The 23731-nt window shown below is 50.7% G+C and overlaps 1 protein-coding gene across 1 annotated transcript in view; it reads right to left on the reverse strand.

The window, feature by feature from the left end:
• The window catches only part of Slc25a48 (solute carrier family 25 member 48), a 35593-nt gene extending 18977 nt beyond the window's left edge, over positions 1-16616 (reverse strand). The window contains exons 1-4 of the mRNA XM_075969478.1: positions 16402-16616; positions 12989-13032; positions 11154-11225; positions 8299-8557 (exon numbers count right to left, since the gene is read on the reverse strand). Coding sequence (XP_075825593.1) covers positions 8299-8557; positions 11154-11225; positions 12989-13032; positions 16402-16447 — 421 coding nt within the window. The 5' untranslated portion in view covers positions 16448-16616. The remainder of the gene's footprint in view (positions 1-8298; positions 8558-11153; positions 11226-12988; positions 13033-16401) is intronic.
• Between the last annotated feature and the right edge of the window lie 7115 nt (positions 16617-23731).

Below are 23731 nucleotides of genomic sequence, written 5' to 3' on the forward strand. Positions count from 1 at the left end.
GACATTTTCTTGATTGACAATTGATGTGGAAAGAACCTAACCCACTGTGAGTGGTGTCATACCTGGGCAGGAAGTTGTAAGTTGTATAAAAAGAAGCCAAGCTGAGCAAGCCATGGAGAGGGTGCTGGCTGATTTTACTAGAATCATCTGTAAGGAGGAAACCTTAATTGAGAAAATGCTTCCATAAGATCTATCTATAAGGCATTTTCTTAATTAATTATTGATGGGGGAAGGCCAACCCATTATGGGTAAGGGCCATCTGGGCAGATGGTCCTGGGTTCTATAAGGAAGTAGGCTGAGGGAGCCATGGGAACAAGCCAGTAAGCAGCTCCCTTCCGTGACCTCTGCAGCAGCTCCTGCCTCCAGGTTCCAGCCCCTTAAGTTCTTCTTCTGGCTCCCACCAATGATGGACTATGATCTGTAAGTGTGAGCCAAATAAACTCTTTCCTCCCCAACTTGCTCTGGTCACGGTGTTTCGTCACAGCCACAGAGACCCTAACTAAGACTGAGAGCGAGCTGGTAAGCCGTGTTCTTCCACCATCCTTCATTTCCTACACACGGGTCCCCACTCTGAGGTCCCCACCCTTCATGATGGACTGCACGATATGAGACGAAATGAGCTTCTTCTCTAGAGCTGCTTTTTATCAGTGTCTTATCACAGCAACAGAAAGTGAACACTCTGGAAAAGTGCACTTCCTCATGATAGGACTCTGACTCCGTGGCCTGTCTCCAAACAGTTTCTGGGTCCCTGAGCAGGACCTCCGCAGGCTCACACACTTGACATTCAACCAAGACTGACTCCCTAAATCATGGTCTCATCCACAGGTCTAAGGGAAGAGGCATCCAACAGCATGGTGGCATTCTCCGGGACAGACAAACCGGCTATGCCCACCTTGGATTGGGTTTGGGCATGAGCAGGCTGGCAGGCCCCTCAGGTCACATGCCCAGGAAGTTCTCAGCTGGGATGTTATTTGTTGGCTATTATTTCCCAAGAGTCCATTAGTTTCCCCAGGACTTGGTGGCTCCAAAAAAGTCAGGTGCTTCCACAGAAAGAACTCGGCATTGTAAGTAGGCCAGGATGTGTGTTCCAGTTCAGTTACGATTTACTGTACAACCATGTACAAAGGCCTGAACCCCATGGGCCTTTGTTCCTCATCTATTAAGTAGGGCAGAGGTGAACAGTCAGTCCACTTCCTTGGCTTTGTGATTTAGACAATGATACAAACACACTGTGAACTGTGTGCTGTGAGAACGGACTTGGCTCAAGAGAAACAGTTTCCATTCCTGTGTGTGCTGCCCTATTCAAATAGGAGCCCGGATTCTGAAAGGATACACCTGGTCTACCTTGTCACCTGTAGTCAAACCTGTGGGAGACCTGGGAACAAGAATGTTCAAGACTGAAATCAAGTCCAGAAATCAGGATAGCACTTGTTTTGTCCATTGAGTAAAAACAAAAACCAGCACCATGGTGCCCTTCCAACGCATGTAACTTTAACAAAGGTCTGTTTTGTTTAGTGCATGGCTATATGCACAGTCTCTCTACAAACATCCTCCTTCCACTTTTATGTTCCCAGAGCCCCAGCCCTCACTACCTTTTGGCATCTCAGAGCCTCCTGGAGAAGCATAGCCACGGTAAAGAGTCCTGGAACTTCTCCCAGGTTTTGTCTCTTGTGTTCCCAGAGGGGTCCTGACTTTCCACATAGTTCCCTTAAATGGGAAATGAATTGAGCTATCATCAGCAATTCCTGCACTTAGGGAATCTTAGAAAATCTGTTGCTCCTCCCAACACGCCTGGAGAAGTATGCAGTGTGCAAGTGAGTATATGTGTGTATATGAGACGTGCACATGTGGTATGTGTGTATATGAGATGTGCACATGTGGTATGTGTGTATATGAGATGTGCACATGTGGTACGTGTGTATATGAGACGTGCACATGTGGTACGTGTGTATATGAGACGTGCACATGTGGTATGTGTGTATATGAGACGTGCACATGTGGTATGTGTGTATATGAGATGTGCACATGTGGTATGTGTGTATATGAGACGTGCACATGTGGTACGTGTGTATATGAGACGTGCACATGTGGTATGTGTGTATATGAGACGTGCACATGTGGTATGTGTGTATATGAGATGTGCACATGTGGTACGTGTGTATATGAGACGTGCACATGTGGTATGTGTGTATATGAGACGTGCACATGTGGTATGTGTGTATATGAGATGTGCACATGTGGTACATGTGTATATGAGACGTGCACATGTGGTATGTGTGTATATGAGATGTGTATATGTGGTATGTGTGTATATGAGACGTGCACATGTGGTATGTGTGTATATGAGAGTGCAATGTGGTATGTGTGTATATGAGATGTGTACATGTGGTATGTGTGTATATGAGACGTGCACATGTGGTATGTGTGTATATGAGACGTGCACATGTGGTACGTGTGTATATGAGACATGCACATGTGGTACGTGTGTATATGAGATGTGCACATGTGGTATGTGTGTATATGAGAGTGCAATGTGGTATGTGTGTATATGAGATGTGTACATGTGGTATGTGTGTATATGAGAGTGCAATGTGGTATGTGTGTATATGAGATGTGCACATGTGGTCCGTGTGTATATGAGACGTGCACATGTGGTACGTGTGTATATGAGACGTGCACATGTGGTATGTGTGTATATGAGATGTGCACATGTGGTATGTGTGTATATGAGATGTGCACATGTGGTACGTGTGTATATAAGACGTGCACATGTGGTATGTGTGTATATGAGACGTGCACATGTGGTATGTGTGTATATGAGATGTGCACATGTGGTACGTGTGTATATGAGACGTGCACATGTGGTACGTGTGTATATGAGACGTGCACATGTGGTATGTGTGTATATGAGAGTGCAATGTGGTATGTGTGTATATGAGATGTGCACATGTGGTACGCGTGTATATGAGACGTGCACATGTGGTACGTGTGTATATGAGACGTGCACATGTGGTATGTGTGTATATGAGAGTGCAATGTGGTACGTGTGTATATGAGACGTGCACATGTGGTACATGTGTATATGAGACGTGCACATGTGGTATGTGTGTATATGAGACGTGCACATGTGGTACGTGTGTATATGAGACGTGCACATGTGGTACGTGTGTATATGAGACGTGCACATGTGGTACGTGTGTATATGAGACGTGCACATGTGGTATGTGTGTATATGAGATGTGCACATGTGGTACGTGTGTATATGAGACGTGCACATGTGGTATGTGTGTATATGAGATGTGTATATGTGGTATGTGTGTATATGAGACGTGCACATGTGGTATGTGTGTATATGAGACGTGCACATGTGGTATGTGTGTATATGAGAGTGCAATGTGGTATGTGTGTATATGAGATGTGCACATGTGGTACGTGTGTATATGAGACGTGCACATGTGGTACGTGTGTATATGAGACGTGCACATGTGGTATGTGTGTATATGAGACGTGCACATGTGGTATGTGTGTATATGAGAGTGCAATGTGGTATGTGTGTATATGAGACGTGCACATGTGGTATGTGTGTATATGAGACGTGCACATGTGGTATGTGTGTATATGAGACGTGCACATGTGGTACGTGTGTATATGAGACGTGCACATGTGGTATGTGTGTATATGAGACGTGCACATGTGGTATGTGTGTATATGAGACGTGCACATGTGGTATGTGTGTATATGAGAGTGCAATGTGGTATGTGTGTATATGAGATGTGTATATGTGGTATGTGTGTATATGAGACGTGCACATGTGGTATGTGTGTATATGAGACGTGCACATGTGGTATGTGTGTATATGAGAGTGCAATGTGGTATGCATTCAGGTAGATGAGAGCATCACTGGCCGTTTGTCTCTAAGATACAGCTGGATGGGACAACAGGAAAATCACTGGCCTCAACATCTAGCTCCCATTTCCAGTAAGGCCCAATAGGGTGCCCAGGTTGGCTCATTCCCGCCAGTCATAATGCTGAAGGGGAAGCATATTTCTTCCCTGGGGGGCACATCTGAAAGCCTACATGCATACCAATGGGCGGGAGCCCCAGGAGACTAGTCCTGGTGAGCCGGAATAGTTTGGAGGTGTGCTAAATGCTGTGTGGCACGCAATGGCCCTGGGTGCTGCCTGGAAGGGAACTCCCTTTCCACTTCAGCAGCTGCCGATGCAAATGACAACAGCCCTCTGCACAGCAGTTTCACAATGCATACCAAGAATCTTAAAAATGGCCACACCCTTGCGCCCACGCGTGAACCAGAGAGCCCACGCACTGAGGGAAATAACCCTAATGAAGGCAATTCTTTCTAAACAAGTTGGCCAATGACTTCACTGTTTTCGGGTGAAGACAAACTGCAAACAGGATAAATGGCCACCAGCAGGGACAGTTCTAAGTAGTAGAGTTACCAGCCACAAAGGGGACAAGGGCACTGTGCTAAAAGCTCCGTGGACATCCATTCTGTCCTCGCTGTGCGGGGACACATCTGAGGCTCCGTGGCACCAAGTGAGTCATCCTAACTTTCTCAGGTACTGGCAGCCTAACTCCAGAAGTGGAATTCTTACCATAGGATACTGGCCCTGTCTGTGTGCATGCGTGACTTTGTGCATGTGTGTGCATGCGTGTGTACATGTGCAATGTGTGTTTGAGGGAACAGTGCACACCTATTTTAAGAACCGCACCTATTTTAAATAAATGAATATGCTATTTGAATGACAGAGAAAATGTGTCTGCTTCCGTGGGGGAGAACCAGAAGATGTAAAGCTGTCTGTCTGGTCTGGGTGAATTCTCTTAAAATCCTTAGCCTACGTAAGATTAGCAAAGGCCAACACCTTAGTGAGTCAGCAGTGTGTGTCTCCTGGGGGGGTCATTCAGGGTGGCAGGGCAGGTTCGGTGTTCTGGTCAGTTTTCAGCCATGGGACACCACTCATACACATTCAGGAGGAAGTCGCTGGCTCTCCCCAAAAGATGAGCTGGGCCACCTCACTATGACCTCCAAATCTGTCACATTTACTAAAGTAGGGAACACGGTCTCTGGTGGTTAGCTCCAAATGCCAGGCCGCCTCTCACATCATGCCATCACTGCCCTGGAAGTGAACTGGCAAATCTGAATTAAAACCACAAACCAAGGGAGATCTCCCCAGTGGTGCCCACACGTCCTGTAAATGCTCAGGTCAGCAAAACCATCGTTCACGAGGGCTGGACCTGCAGCCGAGACTGCCATCCTGCAGTCCTCCCTGGCCCCAAACAAGTCAGGCCACAGGGTGGTCTCTCCGCATGTCCTTGGAACTGAAGTACCTGGAATTTTCCAACTGCAATATTTAAAGTACAACTTTCTGTCTTGTCCTCAAATAATCAGAGGCTCCAAACATGTCAGGCCACAGGATAGCAGCCATGAGAGAACAGAGTCACGGCTGTCCCCTTGGAAGGACACCACGGAGGTCGCCACAGCCCCTGCTGCTCCTGCTGCATTCAGATACCGGTGCTGCCCCATCTGCCTGGGTTGTAGCTTTTCAAGAGCAGAGGGAGGCATGCAGTAATATATGCCTCGGGTTCGTGTTTTAATCAAAAGAGGAAAGCTGAAATATGGAAGGAAGGCCGTGTCTCAACAAGATGGGAGAGGAAGGACTTCCTAGGCCCTCTGCTCCCTGTGTTACCGAGGGAGGACTTCCTAGGGCCTCTGCTCCCCGTATTACTGAGGGAGGACTTCCTAGGGCCTCTGCTCCCCGTGTTACTGAGGGAGGATTTCCTAGGGCCTCTGCTCCCCGTGTTACTGAGGGAGGATTTCCTAGGGCCTCTGCTCCCTGTGTTACCGAAGGAGGACTTCCTAGAACTTCTGCTCCCTGTGTTACTGAGGGAGGACTTCCTAGGGCCTCTGCTCCCCGTGTTACTGAGGGAGGACTTCCTAGGGCCTCTGTTCCCTGTGTTACTGAGGGAGGACTTCCTAGGGCCTCTGCTCCCTGTGTTACTGAGGGAGGACTTCCTAGGGCCTCTGCTCCCTGTGTTACCGAGGGAGGACTTCTTAGAACTTCTGCTCCCTGTGTTACTGAGGGAGGACTTCCTAGGGCCTCTGTTCCCTGTGTTACCTCTTCTAAACTGCCTGAAATTTCTCTTTCTAGCCCGAGAGTTCACAAGAAGCAAATTAATGAAAACCACATCCTTCCTCATTTTCTAGAGAGAGTCCTATCTGGTGATGCTCTGCCTCCCACAACCCTTCTTCAGAGTTCCTCTGACATTTGTGGTCACCAGAGGCCTTGTCCCAAGCAGCCATGATGAGAGGTGAAGAGAAGAATGGACGAGTGCACAGCCTGACTTAGTGACTTGGAGCCCCCTTTCAGAGTCCAGGAACTGGGAACTGGGCCATCTTGAGCAATATTTTGGAGACATAAAATTTGTTCAAAGTCTTAGGTGGCCAGAAGTTATAAAATCACTATAGCCTTAGCTTCTATAAGCCAGAAGCGCACCCATGAGCTCAGAGTGAGACCTGTGCTATTATCTCGTTATACCTCCAGTAGGATAAGACCCCAGGCTACGAGGCCTGTCTGCTTCCCTGGCAGGTACCCAGAAGTCAGGGCATTGTGAAGATCAGACAAGCAGGATTCCTGCCATGGAGTCTAATATATCACAGGGCTCTGTGCTATGTGGCCCCCATGGCTGTGACCCACTGAGCCCAACTCAGTGGACTCGTGGGCATTGCTGAGGTGGCTCCTCCCTCCACTCACTCAGGTAAGCTGTCTTTGTCTTCTCTGTCATCTGAGACCTGGACATAGGCTCTGAGGACTAGAGCTGTGTCAACCCTCCTCTTTGGGCTCCCTGAGGGCTTGTCTCCTGCATGCTCAGAAGGACAGACAGACACATATTCCTTTTCTGTTGCTGCCTTGAGGGGTTTATGACAGCGGGTTTCCCCCAGGACCCCAGAGAACGGCCACATGAGGCCAGAGCCAGGGGCTCACATAGGCATAGTCAGGGAAGGCCAGAGCTGGGCACTCACACAGGTGTGGTCAGGGAAGGCTAGAGCCGGGTGCTCACACAGGCATAGTCAGGGAAGGCCAGAGCTGGGTGATCACACAGGTGTGGTCAGGGAAGGCCAGAGCTGGGTGATCACACAGGTGTGGTCAGGGAAGGCCAGTCCTCCTGTTATGCCTCTCCTGGAGCTGGGAACTCATGGTCTCTGTGTTTCCACTGGTCAAAGGGATTACCTAGGAGGTGGTATGCTAGAAAGATCTGAACTTCCTAGGTGGGTGGATCCTGACCCAGGCGGGCCGTACCTCAGGCTCTCACACTCCAGGTCAAGCAGGCCTAGTGTCCTGCTCCAATATTTTCAAGCCTCCTTATCCCCTGCTCTCAACTCTACTCCCAGCCCCCCAGATCTAGCCTGGCTGAGAGTCTGTATTCTCCCTACAGGACATCCAGTTTCTGTCAAGCTCTTAGATGGAGGCATCTGGAGATGAGGTGAACGGGTCCTGTTCCAGGGTCCTCGGGATAGAGCCCTGAGTGCGTGATGCAACACATACATAGATCTCCTCTGTGCTGACACTGACTTTATGTATTGGAGAGACACATCCTCAGGGCAGCTGGGCCACAGGCTCTCCCTGTGCCCTGGGGGAGCATCAGCCTCACGCTCACAGGGCTTCAGGCCTGCACTAGACCCTCCCTGGACAGAGAGCTATGGACTGGGGCCAGGACGCTCCTGAATAAGCTGTGGGTCCCCCATGTGTCACACAGCCAAACCCCAGCCTCGCTGAGCAGAGCAGACACACAGCCACAGCCGAAAGGGGCTTAGCATATCCATAATATGACAGAAAAGACCAGGGATCCAGCCCCTCCAGCCTACAGAAATGGAAACAGAGGTAGGGAGAGAGCAACACCTCGTCTTATAAGATGGTAAAAATTAGCGGAAGAACCAAGAACAAAACTCTGAGGCATTGACATACACCTCCCCCAGTGCCCAACTCCACCAAAACGGACACACAGTGCTTGCCCCGCCCCCTTATCTCCTCTGGCACCGAACTCCACCAAAGAGGATACACAGCGTACACCCCTTCCTTTCTTCTTCCTCTGTTGAAGCCTCTTTCAAGAGCAGCATGGAAAACTCTTGAGAGAAAATGAGAGACGGTGCTTGTAGTGAACAGGAAGGGGATAGCCTTGATCACTAACGAGGCTATGAACAATGGCACCCCAGATCCAGCCAAGAGCAGAAAGGTCACACACAGGTCCTCAACACTGGATTTTCCCCCATTGGCCTCTTACCTTCCCGAAAAGGCTGTGTTTGCATCTGCAGTCGGATCTTGATGAGTTCTGCAGGCCCGCCCAGTCCAACGGAGACCATTCCAGCCACCATGCTTGCCAGGAGTAGGTCAGACAGGCTTCGGCCAGGGCCAGCCTCAGGCTCCCCATAGCGGTGCCGGCTGAGGAACCGTTCTGTATTACTGAAGACCCCAAACACCACCGAGTTGTAGACAGCAATGCTGGCCACGGGGAAAGACATGCCCTTGAAGAAGCCAAACACCTGTGCAAGGGGACCAGAGGGAGGAAGTATGAGGCCAAACCACGCCACAGGCTCTCTGTCTACATACCAGGTGTGGGACTCCCTGATGCTCTCAGTCTCCCTCCTGGGAGCTTCAGGTAATGCATGCATCCAGAATCAATAATCCACTGTATCAGAGAAGAGCCACCAAAGGGTCTAGATGACATGAAAAAGACAGAGGAGGAGGAAGGCCACATGCCACCCAGGTGGTCATTCTAGACCTAAAGATGAGCCTTTGCACAATGCAATCTTGGTGTCATATAGATGTTAATGTTAAGATTGTGTGTGTGTGTGTGTGTGTGTGTGTGTGTGTGTGTGTGTTCCAAATGGCTGGAAAAAATCAGGCTGTGTCTGCAGAATATCTAAGGGGTTCTAAGAAGTAGTGGGGGATAATTTAGTACTAATACACTTCTTCACTTGCCACTCAAGCAAAGCTCTCTCTCTCTCTCTCTCTCTCTCTCTCTCTCTCTCTCTCTCTCTCTCTCTCTCTTTCTTTCTCCCATTACTTTCTGTGTGCTAAGCCCTGGGAGGCACCAATAACAAAACAGTCTTCACCATATCGAGCTCATGGTCTGGGAGTAAGGCAGATGAGGGTGGGGCTGGAGAGTGCAGAAAAATTGTATTGTACAACTCACTAAGTCTGTGTAAGTCTGTGATGAGGGGCTAACAAAGGGATCTCCCAGGGGTGCTAGGGATAGCCTGTAGGTCCTCCTCCACACACAGACACATAAATACATATACATACAAACACATATGAACGTGATGTGGGATGTCCTTCTGTATATGTGTTGCTTTATTGGCTGATAAATAAAGCTGCTTTGGTCTATGGCAGAGCAGAATAAAGCCAGGTGAGCAATCTGAACAGAGATGGGGAGAGAGAGAGAGAGAGAGAGAGAGAGAGAGAGAGAGAGAGAGAGAAAGAGAAGGCAGAGCCAGGGAGATCCCATGTTGCTGCCAAAGGAGACAGATGCCAGAACCTTACCGGTAGGCCACAAACTTGTGATACACTGATTAATAGAAATGGGTTAATATAACATGCAAGAGTTAACTTAATAAGAGGCCAAGCAGTGTTGTAATTCATGTAGTTCCTGTGTGATTGTTCAGGCCTGGGCAGCTGGGAATAGAAGAGCAGTCTCCGCTTACATGCATGCACACATATGCACACACAAGGCAGTAGAGGGAGGAGGAGGAAGCGGAAAAGCAATGTTTCCTGCTGGGGGCAGGGTGTCTTCTGTGTCTGTGGTCAATAAAACCACAGCGGCTCAAAGGAAAACTGGAAAATTCCACAACCGTTGGAGAGTTGAAACGGCGCACTTGTGCCAAAGATGGCAAAGCTCTAGGAGGCATCTCATAAACTGACCCTGGGCAAAGCTGTGCCACAGGCTGGAGATCCTGGTGGGCACCCCATATATGTGTGTGCGTGTGTGTGCGCGCGCGCACACACGCACATGCGTAAGTCTTGTTTCAGGCTATTCTCCATAAACACTGCCTCAGAAACACCACCTAAAGTCCCCACCCACCAGAGTGCTGGCAGTGGAACGCGGGCTGGCAAGAGCCACAGGGACTATGAGCCAAAAAAAGACCCAGTGGCTATCTTTCAGGAGACTGGGGCATCATGCCCATTGACTTGGAACACCAAGTCTGAGCTTGGCAGTACTCACCCTGACCTCAGTGGCCAATCAAGAGAGAGAAAACAATACTGGCAGTCAAGGTGATTGTTGACAAGCTTGGTACCTGCAGGAGGCCATGCAACCCTAGGGCATTCGTTACAATGGAGCCCGTGGCATCAACAGTCACAACTGGGTACATTTCCAGGACTCAGAGAAAAGCCGCAGAGCCCCAGAAACTGCATTCGGCTGTTTCTTTCAACTAGGTCACTTCAGCCTCAATTTAATTTTTTTATTTTAGATTCTCAAAAGGGCAGTCTTAGGAAGCAACCCACTCTTTTGTTTGTTTTGCTTTTTCGAGACAGGGTTTCTCTGTGTAGCTTTGGAGCCTGTCCTGGAACTCGCTCTGTAGACCAGGCTGGCCTAGAACTCACAGAGATCTGCCTGGGATTAAAGGCATGCACCACCACTGCCCAGCTTCAACCCACTCATTCTTAAAAAGGGAGTTTGTGTTACAAGATATCACTCCATTTCCTATTTGAAAATCAGCGCCTCAGTCACGTGGGTAGGTTCTGCACCCACATAAAGGAAACTCCGCTGTGACTCAGTTTACCCAGAAATCACTGTTTTGTGAAACTAACAGTGGTCTTTGTTGGCGCAGGAACTTTCCATGCTGTGGTTCTAAAGTCCCCAGAGATTTCCAGAGAGTTCATACAAAACCAGTTTCTCCCCAGCAATGTACTAGGTGTCCAAGGGTAAGCTGAGGTAAGGTAGCATTTGCCATGTGGCAATGAGAAAAACAGGTGATAAGCAGGAACAAGCTCCCTCATGCCTATTGTGCCAGTGTAGGAGTGTGGCCTGGGCCCCAGTCCATGAGATACCGTGGCAGGCGCCCTCCACCCACCCCAGGGCCTGGGCCCCAGTCCGTGAGGGACCCTGGCAGGACCCTCCACCCACCGCAGGGCACTTACACGCTCCTTCTCGTACACCATGCGGATGCAACTGAATGTGTTCCCATAGCCAACACCAGCCTGCAGGCGAGTCTGTGGAGGAAGCAGAGGGCAAAGAGACACTGACATAGGTCACAAGCCTCCAAAGATACCCAAAGAGATCGGCTCTGTCCCCAGTGACCCAGCCAGGAAGAAGGACCAGGCTCAGTCCTGGCCAGCCTGGTGCCCTATCCATCAAACCCAGCTCCCTCCACACAGCCAAAGGCCACTTTGAGCCAGAGAACAAACGAGACCAGCTGGCTGTGCAGTGATGATGGCTGCCTCTTAAGTGCACAAAGGCCAGACCTTGGCTTTCTCTACCTATGCTGCCCATCACCCCACCCTTCAGCACATCTTTGGGGACACCTGATCATTTTTCCATCTTTCTGCCCGCCCCTTTCTCACCTGGACAAGGCCTTGGCCCTAGTGTGGCCTTCTCACTTCTAGGCCGTCTCTACACCACAGCCAGGCTGGTTTTTCTCAAAATAATTGTGATCACGTCACCCGCTTTAAAACTCCCCAGGGCCCCTATCAAATGCCACCTACGCCCAGGACACTTTGGAGGTGGAGACTGGCCTTCCTGTTACCCTCCACACCATTTCTTCTCCTGGCATCCTCCCTTCCATGCCAACCACATATACATTTCCTGCCTCCAACCTTCGCTCTGCTGCCCCCTGGAATTCCCTTCCATCTCCATCCTCCCGTTGAGCTTACACACAAAGCAGGGTTCACGTTAGATTAAGACACACACAAGCTTATGTACGCATTAGATTCCCCACCAGACAGGGCCACCCATCTCCCTCTATCTTGCCCTTGCCTTGGGAACAGGCTTAGTATAGTAACAACTCTGCACTGACTTAAGAGGTTACATAGGAACCAGGGGCAGGAGGCGAGAGGCACAGAGCATCTGCGGAAGTCCATACAACTGTTCAGAAGAGCACCTGCCCTGGCCTCGGAGGGTTCCACTTCTTTATAGATGTGTGGCCTGAATTTCTCGCTAAGAGGTTTTCTTAGTCCCTATATCCCGCGCTGCCTGTTAGGAGAAGCTGTGAGACCCCAGAGTGGCCCTGTCCGCTGCAGCACCTAGCAGGCAGCAAGGGGACAGGCCATCCAAGTGACGGTCTCTGAGCCGGCATCCTCTGCAGGCTCAATCTTCCACGATAAACAAGGGTATCTTTTAGTAATATAGTTTTTAAAGACAATTCTAAGTGTGCAACTAATATGGGAATACATCTTCTCAATAAAAGCTTCACTATAAGGCCAGAGTCTCCTCCTTCAACCCTATCTCACTCACTTTCCTCTGAGGAGCAGCCATGGCAAATAGCATGACCAGGAATTTGACTGACATCCATCTACATTCATAAGCATATATGATACAGGTGATTGATGGGAAATGCTATCAATCTGTTCATAAGCGTTAGGTTTATAATTAGGGAGATGGATTAATTGCCTTACCCAGTCTCACACTTTAAACTCAGACCGCATCTCACATCTGAAACCCTTCCTGACTGTCCAATCCCCAGGCACTTGGAGGAGGACATTCATCAGTCCCCAGGCACTTGGAGGAGGACAAGCATCAGTCCCCAGGCACTTGGAGGAGGACAATCATCAGTATCCTGTCTCCTTCCTCACCAACTCACAAAATCCTGCAGGCAGACAGGAGTCAGGGACAAGCCTCCTGACATCACATTCCCCTAGGCCAGCAGAAGGCCTGCCCTGGGCTGGAGAGTCCTCAGAGATCAGAGAGAGGCATGGCTCCAAGGGCAGACCTACTCCAGGTACCTCCCCAAGGGGTCATGAAAACACAGCTACTGTACCTTGACTGTGTCCAGAGGGTAGCCCACAATGACACCGGCTGCACCTGTAGGTCAAAGAACAGCACCTGGTCACCCAAACCCTGGACTCGTGGGTGTCCCTGCCATCCCCTAGAGGAGGCCGGAGAGCAGAGGCATGTCAGTCAGCGGTTACTAGAGGGGCGTCCAGTGCGCAAGGCCTGATCCAGTACCAAGGAAGCCGGAGAGTAGACTCAGCTGGGACCTTATTATTTCAAGTTCTCCAAAACCAGAATTATGGCTCAGAGTCAACTAGATATCCATGTGCCAAAGAATGGACTTAGACTCTGCCTCACTTTTATCCAAAATAGAGCAAAAGGTTAAAAAAGTAAAAGACACAAATATGTGGAAATATGTTGTAACCTGGGTTTTGTTACATTTGTAGTTACAGTAAAGCACAAACAATGAAAGAAAAAGAGTCCATAAACTAGACATCACTATAGATACTAGCATTAAAGTGAAGACAGTGGCTTAAGACTGGGAGATACTGTTTACAAACCACTTAAATCTGTTAAGGGTCTCAAGTCCAGAATACACACAGAGCTCTTACACCTAAAACATTGTTTAAATGGCCAAAATTAACATCTCTGAAGAAAATATGCCAATAGCCAACATGAACATACATACTCAACATTGTTGGTCACTAGGGAAATGTAAACCAAAGCAATGAAATTCCCCTCTACTTCCACTAGATAGACTGCATTTTTTTAAAAGGAAAATAAATTATAAAGTGTTTACAAAAATACAAAGAAATTGAATATTTTTTTAAAGACAGGGTTTCTCTGTGGAGCCCTAGCTGTCCTGGAACTCACTTTGTAGACCAGGCTGGCCTTGAACTCACAGAGATGAATTTGCCTTTGCCTCCTGGATGCTGGGATTAAAGGTGTGTGCCACCACTGCCTGGCTAAGAAATTGGATCTCACATGTATATGTATGTGTACCACATGAGGGTGGTGCCTGCCCACAGAGGCTAGAAGGGGACTCTGAGTCCCTGAAATTACATATGTAGATAGATGGTTATGAGTATAAATGCCTGAAACTACACTGGGAGAGCAGAGCAGACTCTCAACTCCTGAGTGCGCTCCAGCCCTGAGAACTCTTGTATGTTTTGGATGGGAATAGGAATCGGTGCCATCGCTGTATAAATTGGCTATTCCTCAAAAAAGTTAAACCCAGAATTACTACATGACTCATCCTATCCCCAATATCCCATCCTAGATATTTCCCTAAGAACTGAAAGCAAGAACTCAAACAAGAGTAAGCACAGCCATGGTCACCATGGCATTCCTCGCAGGGGACAAATTCAAGTGACATACAGTGAATAAATATAGCATTTATAGGTAACAATGAATCGTTACCTAGCTGTGATTAGTACTGTGTAGCCATTTCCTCCTTATGGAAACATCCCATCCTGGAAGAAGAATCCTTAAGACTTGGGAAGGAAAACTCACAAGTCTCAGAACTTCCTGAAACTCATAAGATTTACAAGGTCCTCTTCCCAAAGTTATATACACAGTAAGGGCTGCTGGAAGGAGGAGACTCTGTCCAGCTGAAATGAGACCAGATGTGCAGCGACTTTTAGGAACTGTCAGTCATGCAGGGGTGGGTTCTTCAGGGCTGTAGCCCTCCTTGAGTCAGTCACCCATGCTCCCGTAACTAACCCCTTGCCTATACTCCTGAAAGTAACTCTAGTAAACTCACGGACTCGTTCAATGAGACTTTGATAGAATCATTTCTTTGGTCTGTCATCAGTGCTCTATCTGGGGTGAATAGCCACTTGTTCATATCTCCCCAGATAAAGACACAAAACAGATAGGAATGGAGTACAGACCCTGTTACAGTGTGGGTGACCCCTAAAAAAAACCTTATTATGCTAAGCAAGAGAAGTCGGACACAAGAGGCAAATGTGCTGGCAACTTTATCATGGAGAATAGGCAAAGCCCCTAGGTTCCAGGGGAAGGGAATTAGGAGTGACAATTGAATGAATAAGGAGAAGGCAGGGAAGGGAGGGGAGAAAAGGAGGAAGAGGGAAGAGAAAGAACAGAAATGCCTGGCTACTCACATACTTGTATCAGGCTGTCTCAAAGTCACCTAGATAAAGAAGCCTTTGTGGTCCCTAGCCGCTGGCATTCACACAGGGCTGCTTTCCCAGGGAGAATCCTTCCACCACACTGATAAAAAAAGGCAACATCTCTGCCAGCAGAGGTGGTTTAACAAGTCAGGCCACAGGGACGCTGGTTGCTGGGTCTAGAACCTCCTGTCTTCTTCACCCTCCACTCTCCCCTGAACTGAATAGCATGGAGTTGAACAGCAGGCAAAACCTCGCTCTGCTGGTCCAGCTTTGAGACAGGCGCTCCAATGCCCAGGTGCCAATATCTTCCCCAGGGTGGGGCAGGCATCCTCAGGTCCGGAGCAGCAGTTCAGAGCCAAGCGCCCCTCCCCCTGCTCACACTCAGCCTACATATCTGAAAGCAGGGGTGCAAAATAAAGAATAAAGAAAAAGTAGGGTGCTAGAGCAGTAGTTTCCAGAGCTGGGAAAGTCTGTAGGGCTTCAGACAAATGTGGAGGGCATTGTGGTGAGTTTGGTGCACATGTCATCAAGGAACTTAAGGCGTTTGACAGGGACCTCAGCACACAGCAAGCAGCGGGTGGGCTTTACTCAGAGACTGTCTGTCATTATGTTAACTGTACCAGTCCTGTATGGTAAAATGTAGTGACAGCCAAGCAGAGGGACCAAAGGGTTCAGAAGAAAAGGAGAGGAGGGCACTGAAGAAACGAGGGCTGATAAGTGCCAGCAGCTGGACCAGAGGGATTCTTCTCGGTTGTCCTGGGCAAATGCTCCACAGAGCTCCACTCCCTGCCCCACGGGCTCCACTCCCGCCAGGGGCAACGCCTTTGAGACCAATCTGATCTTAAAGTCCAGGTTCTTGGTCACCCTGACACCGGGATTTAGGAGCCAAGCCAAGTGCCAACCTAAGCACAAGTTTCTTGGAGACGCGTCCCCAAACCCAGGTGTGCTCCTGCTCCAGGTCACTGAAGGGTGTGCACACACTCGGGTGGCTTCATTGGTTGTCTACCCTGACCAGCGGTTTAATCATTATGGGATCCAAGTTCCTCGGAACCTGACGTTGAGGCAAACCAGAAGCTCAAAGAAATCACTGTGAATCTTAAGAGCTTGGCTTCAGAAGTTAAGGACAGGACCAGCCAAGGGGACTGGGCTAGGGACGCCAGGTGCTGCAGGCATTGCTCACTCTGCTCACTCTGCTCCAGATGAAACCAGGCAATGTGGAGCTGCAAAGCGCACCAAGAACACCAGGTGCAAACAGCTGGCACTGGGCCTCCGCTGTTTGCCCTGTAATGCGGGAGAGGGAGAGGGGGAGTCTGGCAAGCACACTCACCTCCGATCCAGCCCGCTGCAAAGTCTTCCAACTGGAAGTTGCCCATGGCCAAAGTGACTTGTGACTCTCCCTCCTCTCCCTCAGGCAGCCAGAGCAACGTCCCTCAGTGTGTGTCGGGCATGGCCCAGGTCGCAAGAGCCAGCGCAGGCAAGGCGACTTGATCACCCGGCAGGTTCTTCTGAAATTCAGTGTTCCAGCCACCCGCGCTGGGGCAGTCAGCGAATGAGGGCGGGTGACTGACAACCCGCCCCCAGAGGATCTTAAAGGCACAGCACTCACTAGGTGTGATCCAAGAGGCTGCCCCAGTCACCTGAGGAATTCCCTTAGTACTTACTTCTGGCCACCACCCTCCCTCGCACTTCCTAATAACTGCAGCCTTGGGGCCTTCCAGGGGAAAGTGGCAGCCAGAGGAGCCAGCCCATTTAGGGCACATTTGCAAAGTTGTTCAGAAGAAGGAGGTGGAGGGGGGCGGTTTATAAACACCAAAGGCTGCCTGCAATAGGACTCAGCTGGCAATAAATAAATGAAGGTTTGGGGAGATGGGTTAGTGGGAAAGAGCACTTGCTGTCCAAGTATGAGGACGTGAATTTGGGTTCCCAGGACCCACATAAATGCCTGGCATGGTTAAGTGCCTGGCCCATCAGAGGTGGGGGCAGGGGTCAAAGAGACAGAAGGATTGCTGGGGCTTGCTTGACAGCCAGCCCAGTAGAAGGCAGAGTACGACACTTTAGGTCCTCTTCTCATCCAACCACACATATGTATATGCATGAACTCATGTGCACACACATACCCATACACACGCATGCATGCACACAAACTGTAATTGAACAGCATTCTTAGTGCTTCGATGGGCTTTTGAAAGCAAGATGGAATATGTACGATTTTCCAAGCCAGTTCTAGAGTTAAGAGACTCTCTCTCTCTCCTTCTCTAGGTCACACAGCATCCACATGCCCTGGGTTGAGAGTTCCATCTATCAATGAGTAATTGAATAAGGTATGGGAGGCACTTCACCCAGAAACCAGCTTCAAGCCAGCTCTGGATGAAGCCACTATCCTGCACTTAACAGAAGCACCCTCCCTGAGGTCTTGGCTTACTTCTTTCAGCAAGTCTGTGGAGCCCACTTCACAGTCCAGGAAAGCCATTGTGTTTAGAGTATAAAATGTGTAGGCATCTCATAGAGAAGTGGTAAACCTTCAGAAAGTGGCCAGAGGAGGGAGGAACATGGCCAGATCCTGGTTTGCGAACAGATTCCAAATTATTCCCCCAACCCTGGCTTCCACAGGGAAAAGCCCGAGAAAACCCTACCCAGCAGGCAAAGTCCTCCATCTCCTCTGATGTGGGCACACAGCCAGCTCCTGCACACAGGTCTGCCCTGAGTGGGCACAAGAGCCTCCTCACGGACTGAACTGAAGCAAGGGAAACTCTACTGTAGGCTGTAGATGCTCGCTGATGCATCCTCAGCCTTTGTATTGGTAGAAGCCAGTGTTCTCACCTCAGTCCAGATGTTTTACTGACAGCCCAAGGGGTGTAAGCCAGATGCAGACATGGACGATAAGAAGATGGTTATAGGAGCAAACAATTTTGGATTTCCATCTGCAACATCCCATCTCTTTACATTCACAACACTTTGTCAGGAGCTTGGCAGAACCTTCTGTGTGAGTGAGGTTTTCTCAGAGACCACCATACCACAGCTTGGCTCACCCTGGTCAACCTTCAGACCAGCGAGGACAAGGCTGGCAACTCCCTCCAGAACCTGTGTGGAGCTAAGGAGATATAACTAGGGAGCATTTCACCCTACTAAGCAGCTGCCAGAACCCAAGCCACGGATACCCCCATTCTACTCGGCCAGAATTCTAGGCAGACACGGCTGTACTTTGGGGAAGCCCATGGGCCCAAGTCCTGTTTCTCAGCTTGGCAGGAAAACTTCTCACCCACCTCAAGGAACACTCCTCCCCCTGTATTTATGATACTGTGGTTACATACACGGCTGTTACTGCCTCATCCAGAGGATGTTGTGGGCTTAGCACGTACTGCCCCATCCTCCTGTGGCATCCTGCATGTGGCAGAGTGATTCTACCAAACACTAATCCAGGAGGTGCCATGAGGGGTTTGTGTATGGTGTGGTGGGTGGTGCATAGGACGCTAGCCCTATGCTATGACTGTATCTGTGTGTGTGACTTAGGATGCTAGCCCTATGCTATGACTGTATCTGTGTGTGTGACTTAGGATGCTAGCCCTATGCTATGACTGTATCTGTGTGTGTGACTTAGGATGCTAGCCCTATGCTATGACTGTATCTGTGTGTGTGACTTAGGATGCTAGCCCTATGCTATGACCGTATCTGTGTGTGTGACCAGGATTGCAGTCAGTGGAACCTTGATCGTCTGGGTAAGCCTCATTCAACCAGCTTAACGACCTAAAAGCAAACCATGTGATGTCCTGAAAGAAGTCAGCTCTTGCCGGCTGGTTTTAGTCTTCTGGTCCATCCAACACATGGGACTGGCTCAGGTCAACTCTGACGTTACACACAGAGGCTTTGGCTTCTCAGGTAGAGCCCTGACGGGTCCTCCCTATCTATCACTGTGTGCATCTTCAAATACAGCACTGAGGTGCTGAGCAAGCAAACAAGACCCTATCCCATAGCTACAGGGTGGTGGCAGAATTCTAGGGACAATCTACAGATGCCACCTGACTTCTCTGACATCTCCCTTCAACACCCCTTCCCCTGCCCCTCTGCCCTCACATCTAGCCCCGCCCCCAGCCCGAGATAGCATTTGGAAGGTTCTAGTATTGTCCTGTGCTGGCTTGACAGTGTGGTTCCAATCAGCTGAGGCCCTTCCTCTAGCCGTGTCCTCTCAGAGACCTGTGTTCAAAGCACCCAATGGTCCAAAGTCTCTCTCAGGTATAGCTGGGGGGTGTGGTGGTAGTGGGGAGTTACACCAGGTGCTGCCGCAACCTACACTGCCCCAGCCCAAAGGTAAAGGGGGGGGCCCTCTTTAGCTCAGATTGCTCTGTAGGCAGACCACACACCCAGTCAGCCTCACGCTACAGTCCAGGGACATCCAGGCTACCTACATGGGGGCATCTTTGTTCCATTTGGAATGTCCTGCCTTCTCCTGCCTCTAAGGAAGGTGACCCTGTGTCCACCCATGTCCAGCTAGCTTCCAGCAGGGGTGCAGCCCTGGTTCCCAACCCCAGGACTCGGCTGACAGGAGTGATGAGTGTGGCCTAAAGGAAGTCCCTCTGCTTAGCCTGCTCTTGTCCCACTGGCACTTTGGGGTCAATGTGTAGGAGCAATTGGTCAGGCTTCCTTCTCCCGAGGCAAGTGTTTGACCACTGACACCTGCTGCAGGGCCTGCTGAGGAGCGAGGCTCGTGGTCGGTAGCTCTTCCGGTAGCCGTCTTCTTCCTCTGTGAGGTGAGCACAGACTCCAATTTTTAACTCCAGAGCCTAGGCCACCCCTCCGGGAGAAGAGTGTAGAATGAAGCAGGAAGCACAGACTGGCAAGGGGGCTTGCAAAGCCCTATGGGGCGGGGGTGAAAGGTCACGGCCTGTGGCTGAGCTCACTTCATAGGTTCATGGTGGCTCACTCAGCCTTGAGGCTACAGCACTAGTCCCTGAATTGTGCCCCACTCTGCCTGTGATCTGGGCCTGCAACCATTTAGGAAATGAAAGGTCCCCGAAGAGTAGTCAGCAGTGCTGGCAGACAGGATGGCCTCCATGGCCCAGGGTACCGCAGCTTGATTGCCAACAAGCCTAAGAGGAATGGAAGCCCTCCCATTCCCAATCGCACACTGTGACTCTAACCCTGAAACACACAGGGGCAAGGAGAACCCTACACTGAGTGGCAGCATGGAGCAGGCCCTGAGCCCTGGGGTGTGGGACCCAGCAGAACACTGGCTCCAGGAACAGAACCTAAACTGTCACCTCCCTGGATTTCCCTCTTGGGGGCAGTACTGATGCTGCTATCTCCCCACTTACAGTTTCCTACCTGACTCCAGGCTTCTCTACTGAGCACAGAACTGCTCTACTTAACACCTCTGCCTGGGAGACGTCCACGAGAATGCTGACCCCCAGCGCTGCTCCTTCTGCACCCCTCCACATAGGAAACTGCACCTCCACTGAGCTGCCACACACGCCTGGGTATGAGCCGCACTCCTCTCTCTCCCAGGCCTCACTCCTGTAACCAGGAACTCCTGGTGCTCTCCCGTCTCAATGATTCCAGCGTCCAATGTCCTCTGGCAGCTCCTGCCTATGCCATCACTGCCTCAGCCTGGTAGACATAGGTCCTCTGTTCCCTCTGTTCTGGTCCTGGGCTCCCTCTCCAAATGTTGCCACACCAGGCTTCTGAAGCCTGGCCTCTGCTCTGGCCACCTCTCTTGCAGAGCCCTCCATGACTCTGGGTGGCCTTGCCTGCACATTCTAGTTGCCCGTTTAGGCCTGTGAAGGCCTGCAAAGCAAGGTCCGGTGGCATTTCCACTCCTTACACCTACCGCCTCAGCTCTGTCCAGCTGGCGTCCAGCCAGGCAGTGTGGCCTTCACACCCCACATTCCTTCCGTGTGTGGGACTGGATGTGCTGGTCCCTGGTAGGGCTGCCCTCCCCGTGCTCTCTAGCCCGCTCCTTTGTGATTCTGTTTGGCTGCCACGTTCCCTGCCAGGCCTCTGCTGAAGTGCACACCTCCGCATTCCACCTCGACTGTCTGGGCTGGACATGTCCACCTGCCTCCCTGTCCACTATGGCTTTAGTCTGTCTGTCCATCAGACGGGGCGCCTTTGAGAACAGGTACTACCTTGTCCCCTGAGCCTGTGTATAGGCCTGGTGTTCAGCCAGCACTCAGGCACCTTAAACGGAGAGGCCATAGGGCAATGCCTAAAGGGCTGACCACCTGATGCCTGCAGGAGGAGGAGTCTGGATCGTGGCAGAGCTGAGGGGGCAGCTACCTCACAGCCAGTGGCAGTAGCGACACCTCTCCGTGGGCCTTACCAGAACCCCATGGAATTCTGGCTTCTTTCAGGGCTTCTAAAGCATCGGCTGCTTTTCTGCCTCCAGGCCTTTTTATTGACTGCTAGGACCCCATCCCCACCAAGAACAGAAAGATGATAATGACCGAACTCCACACGCTGATTTTGGAGGTGCTGAGTGAGCCTATCATCAGAAACAGGTCTTCCTCCTCATTGGCAGATCTCTGGGGTCTGTCCAGAGAATTCTCAGTCCATCGCGGAGCTGAGGAACTGCATGTGATTGTGGAGTGAAGGTAGATTGGCCATTTGAGGTCGAGGTTTCCTGGGTTCTGCACCAGGCTTGAGGCTGCTGCTGATGGCTGGCTCACTCTTTATAAGACAGGGACAGTGCCCTCCTAGGTGGTGTCCAAAGAATTTTATTATTTAGACCACGGAGACACCAACCGTGTCTTGACAAGATGTGCCAGGAGAGGGCACTGCTGCGCAACGTAGGAGCTTCCAGGTGGAAAAGAGCAAAGTAGTTGCCAGAATAGAGCCGGACTCTATAAAGAGAGAGGTCCAGAAAGACACCCGAGGGTGCCAGGGAGACCGCAGAGAAAGATGTTTGGGGGTGCCAGGGAGGCCGCAGAGAGGGATGTCTGGGGGTGCCAGGGAGGCCACAGAAAGGGATGTCTGGGGGTGCTAGGGAGGCCGCTGAGAGCCCTTGTCACCTCCTTCTACTCTCTTCTTCCACGGGTACCCTTCAATGTCAGATCTCCCCTGTGCTACACAGACCACCCTGACCGTGGAACCTCTATGCAGTCAGATTGTTCTTTGGGCCACCAGCTCACAAATGACAATGCCGAGGCTCATTATGAAAGCTTGGCCTTAGCTTAGTCTTGTTTCTAACCAGCTCTTATAACTTAGGTTAACCCACGTCTGTCCATCTCTGTTCTGGCATGGGCCACCCATCCTGCCTCCTCCATGTCTCCGTGCATATCTTCTGCCTCTGGATTATCTGCTCCTACTCCTCTCTCAGCCCAGAAGTCCTGCCTATTCCTCCTGCCTAACTCTTGGCCATTCAGCTCTCTATGAAACCAATCACAGCAATATGTCTTCAGACAGCGGACAAATGTCCTCTGCTCGCCACTAATATGAGCCTCCTTGTGTCCATCAGCTGAGGAAAAAATTGGAGGAGAGTCGGGCAGTCCTCAGCCCTCAAGACCCGATATGGAAGGAAGTACAGGAGCTCCAGGGTATAGCAGAGTTCTCTCTCTAGGGGTCCTTAGGGTGGGAACGGGCAGGCGGACAGTGAGTGGGTCCTAAGGGTGGGAATGGGGGGCGGAGAGGAAGTGGGTCCTTAGGGTGGGAATGGGCAGGCGGAGAGTGAGTGGGTCCTGAGGGTGAGAGGAAGTGGGTCACGTTAGAGCTTTGCTGGATCTCCTGGCTGTGCAGTCAGGTTCCAGCTTGGCTCCCCCGCAGCAATCCCTCCATCCCTGCAGCCCCAGCCATGGCCCTCTGCTAAAGTCAGTTCTCAGAACCAGAAGCCTGTCTGCCACCCCACTGAGCCAGTGTCTTCACCTGCAGAATGGGATTACCTCTGAGAATCCAGCGAGGGGTTAGCTCATAAGGAGTGCTCAGTGGAGGGAGGTTGGCAGCCTTGTTCTGAAGCACCACACTGAGGTAGTAAGGCACCCATGCCAACAGGATTTATTTACAAAGCCAGCTTTGGGAGTGTGGTCCTCCAAGTTGTCCAGGAGGCCCCTGCTCCCTGTGTTCAGGCTTGCGACAAGCTACAGAAGGAAAGATGCAGTTCAAATGGGGGACTCAGGAGGAAGCCCTCTGCAGCCACTTTGGTGATACCCACCCCCACACCTCATCAGGCAGATTTCCCACCTAGGAGGATGAAGTAGGAGAGATGGGGTAGGATGGTTGATTTCTGGGGGCAGCCCCAGGTGGCACTGGGTGGCACAGGCCTCTCCCTTCTGCTGCAATGAGAAAGGCAAGCCCAGACCCGTGGAGGGAGACACCAGAGTGGAAGATCAGGTCATCGGGCACTCAAAAGGTATGTGCGGAGAAGGGTGGGTTCTTCCTGTGGACCTCTGTGGCAAAAAGAGAGGATTCCCCACTCACTGGTGATCTCATAGTAGAAAACCTCTTCCCACCTCAGGAGCAGGAACAGTATAGGTCTGAGGGCTTGGCATCAGGCCACCTCTGGTCCCGGGGCAAACGGACTGATCTTTGGGGTCCTCCTCTCCAGTTCTCTTTGTCCCTCAAATGGACTGATCTGTGGGGTCCTCCTCTCCAGTTCTCTTTGTCCCTCATTCCCAGAAGTCCCTGCTGCTTTCACCACGGCACCTCCACAGGCTGGCAGCCCCAGGTTGGAG

The sequence above is a fragment of the Microtus pennsylvanicus genome, chromosome 4 (genome assembly GCF_037038515.1).
Source record: "Microtus pennsylvanicus isolate mMicPen1 chromosome 4, mMicPen1.hap1, whole genome shotgun sequence".
Classification (NCBI taxonomy): domain Eukaryota; kingdom Metazoa; phylum Chordata; class Mammalia; order Rodentia; family Cricetidae; genus Microtus; species Microtus pennsylvanicus.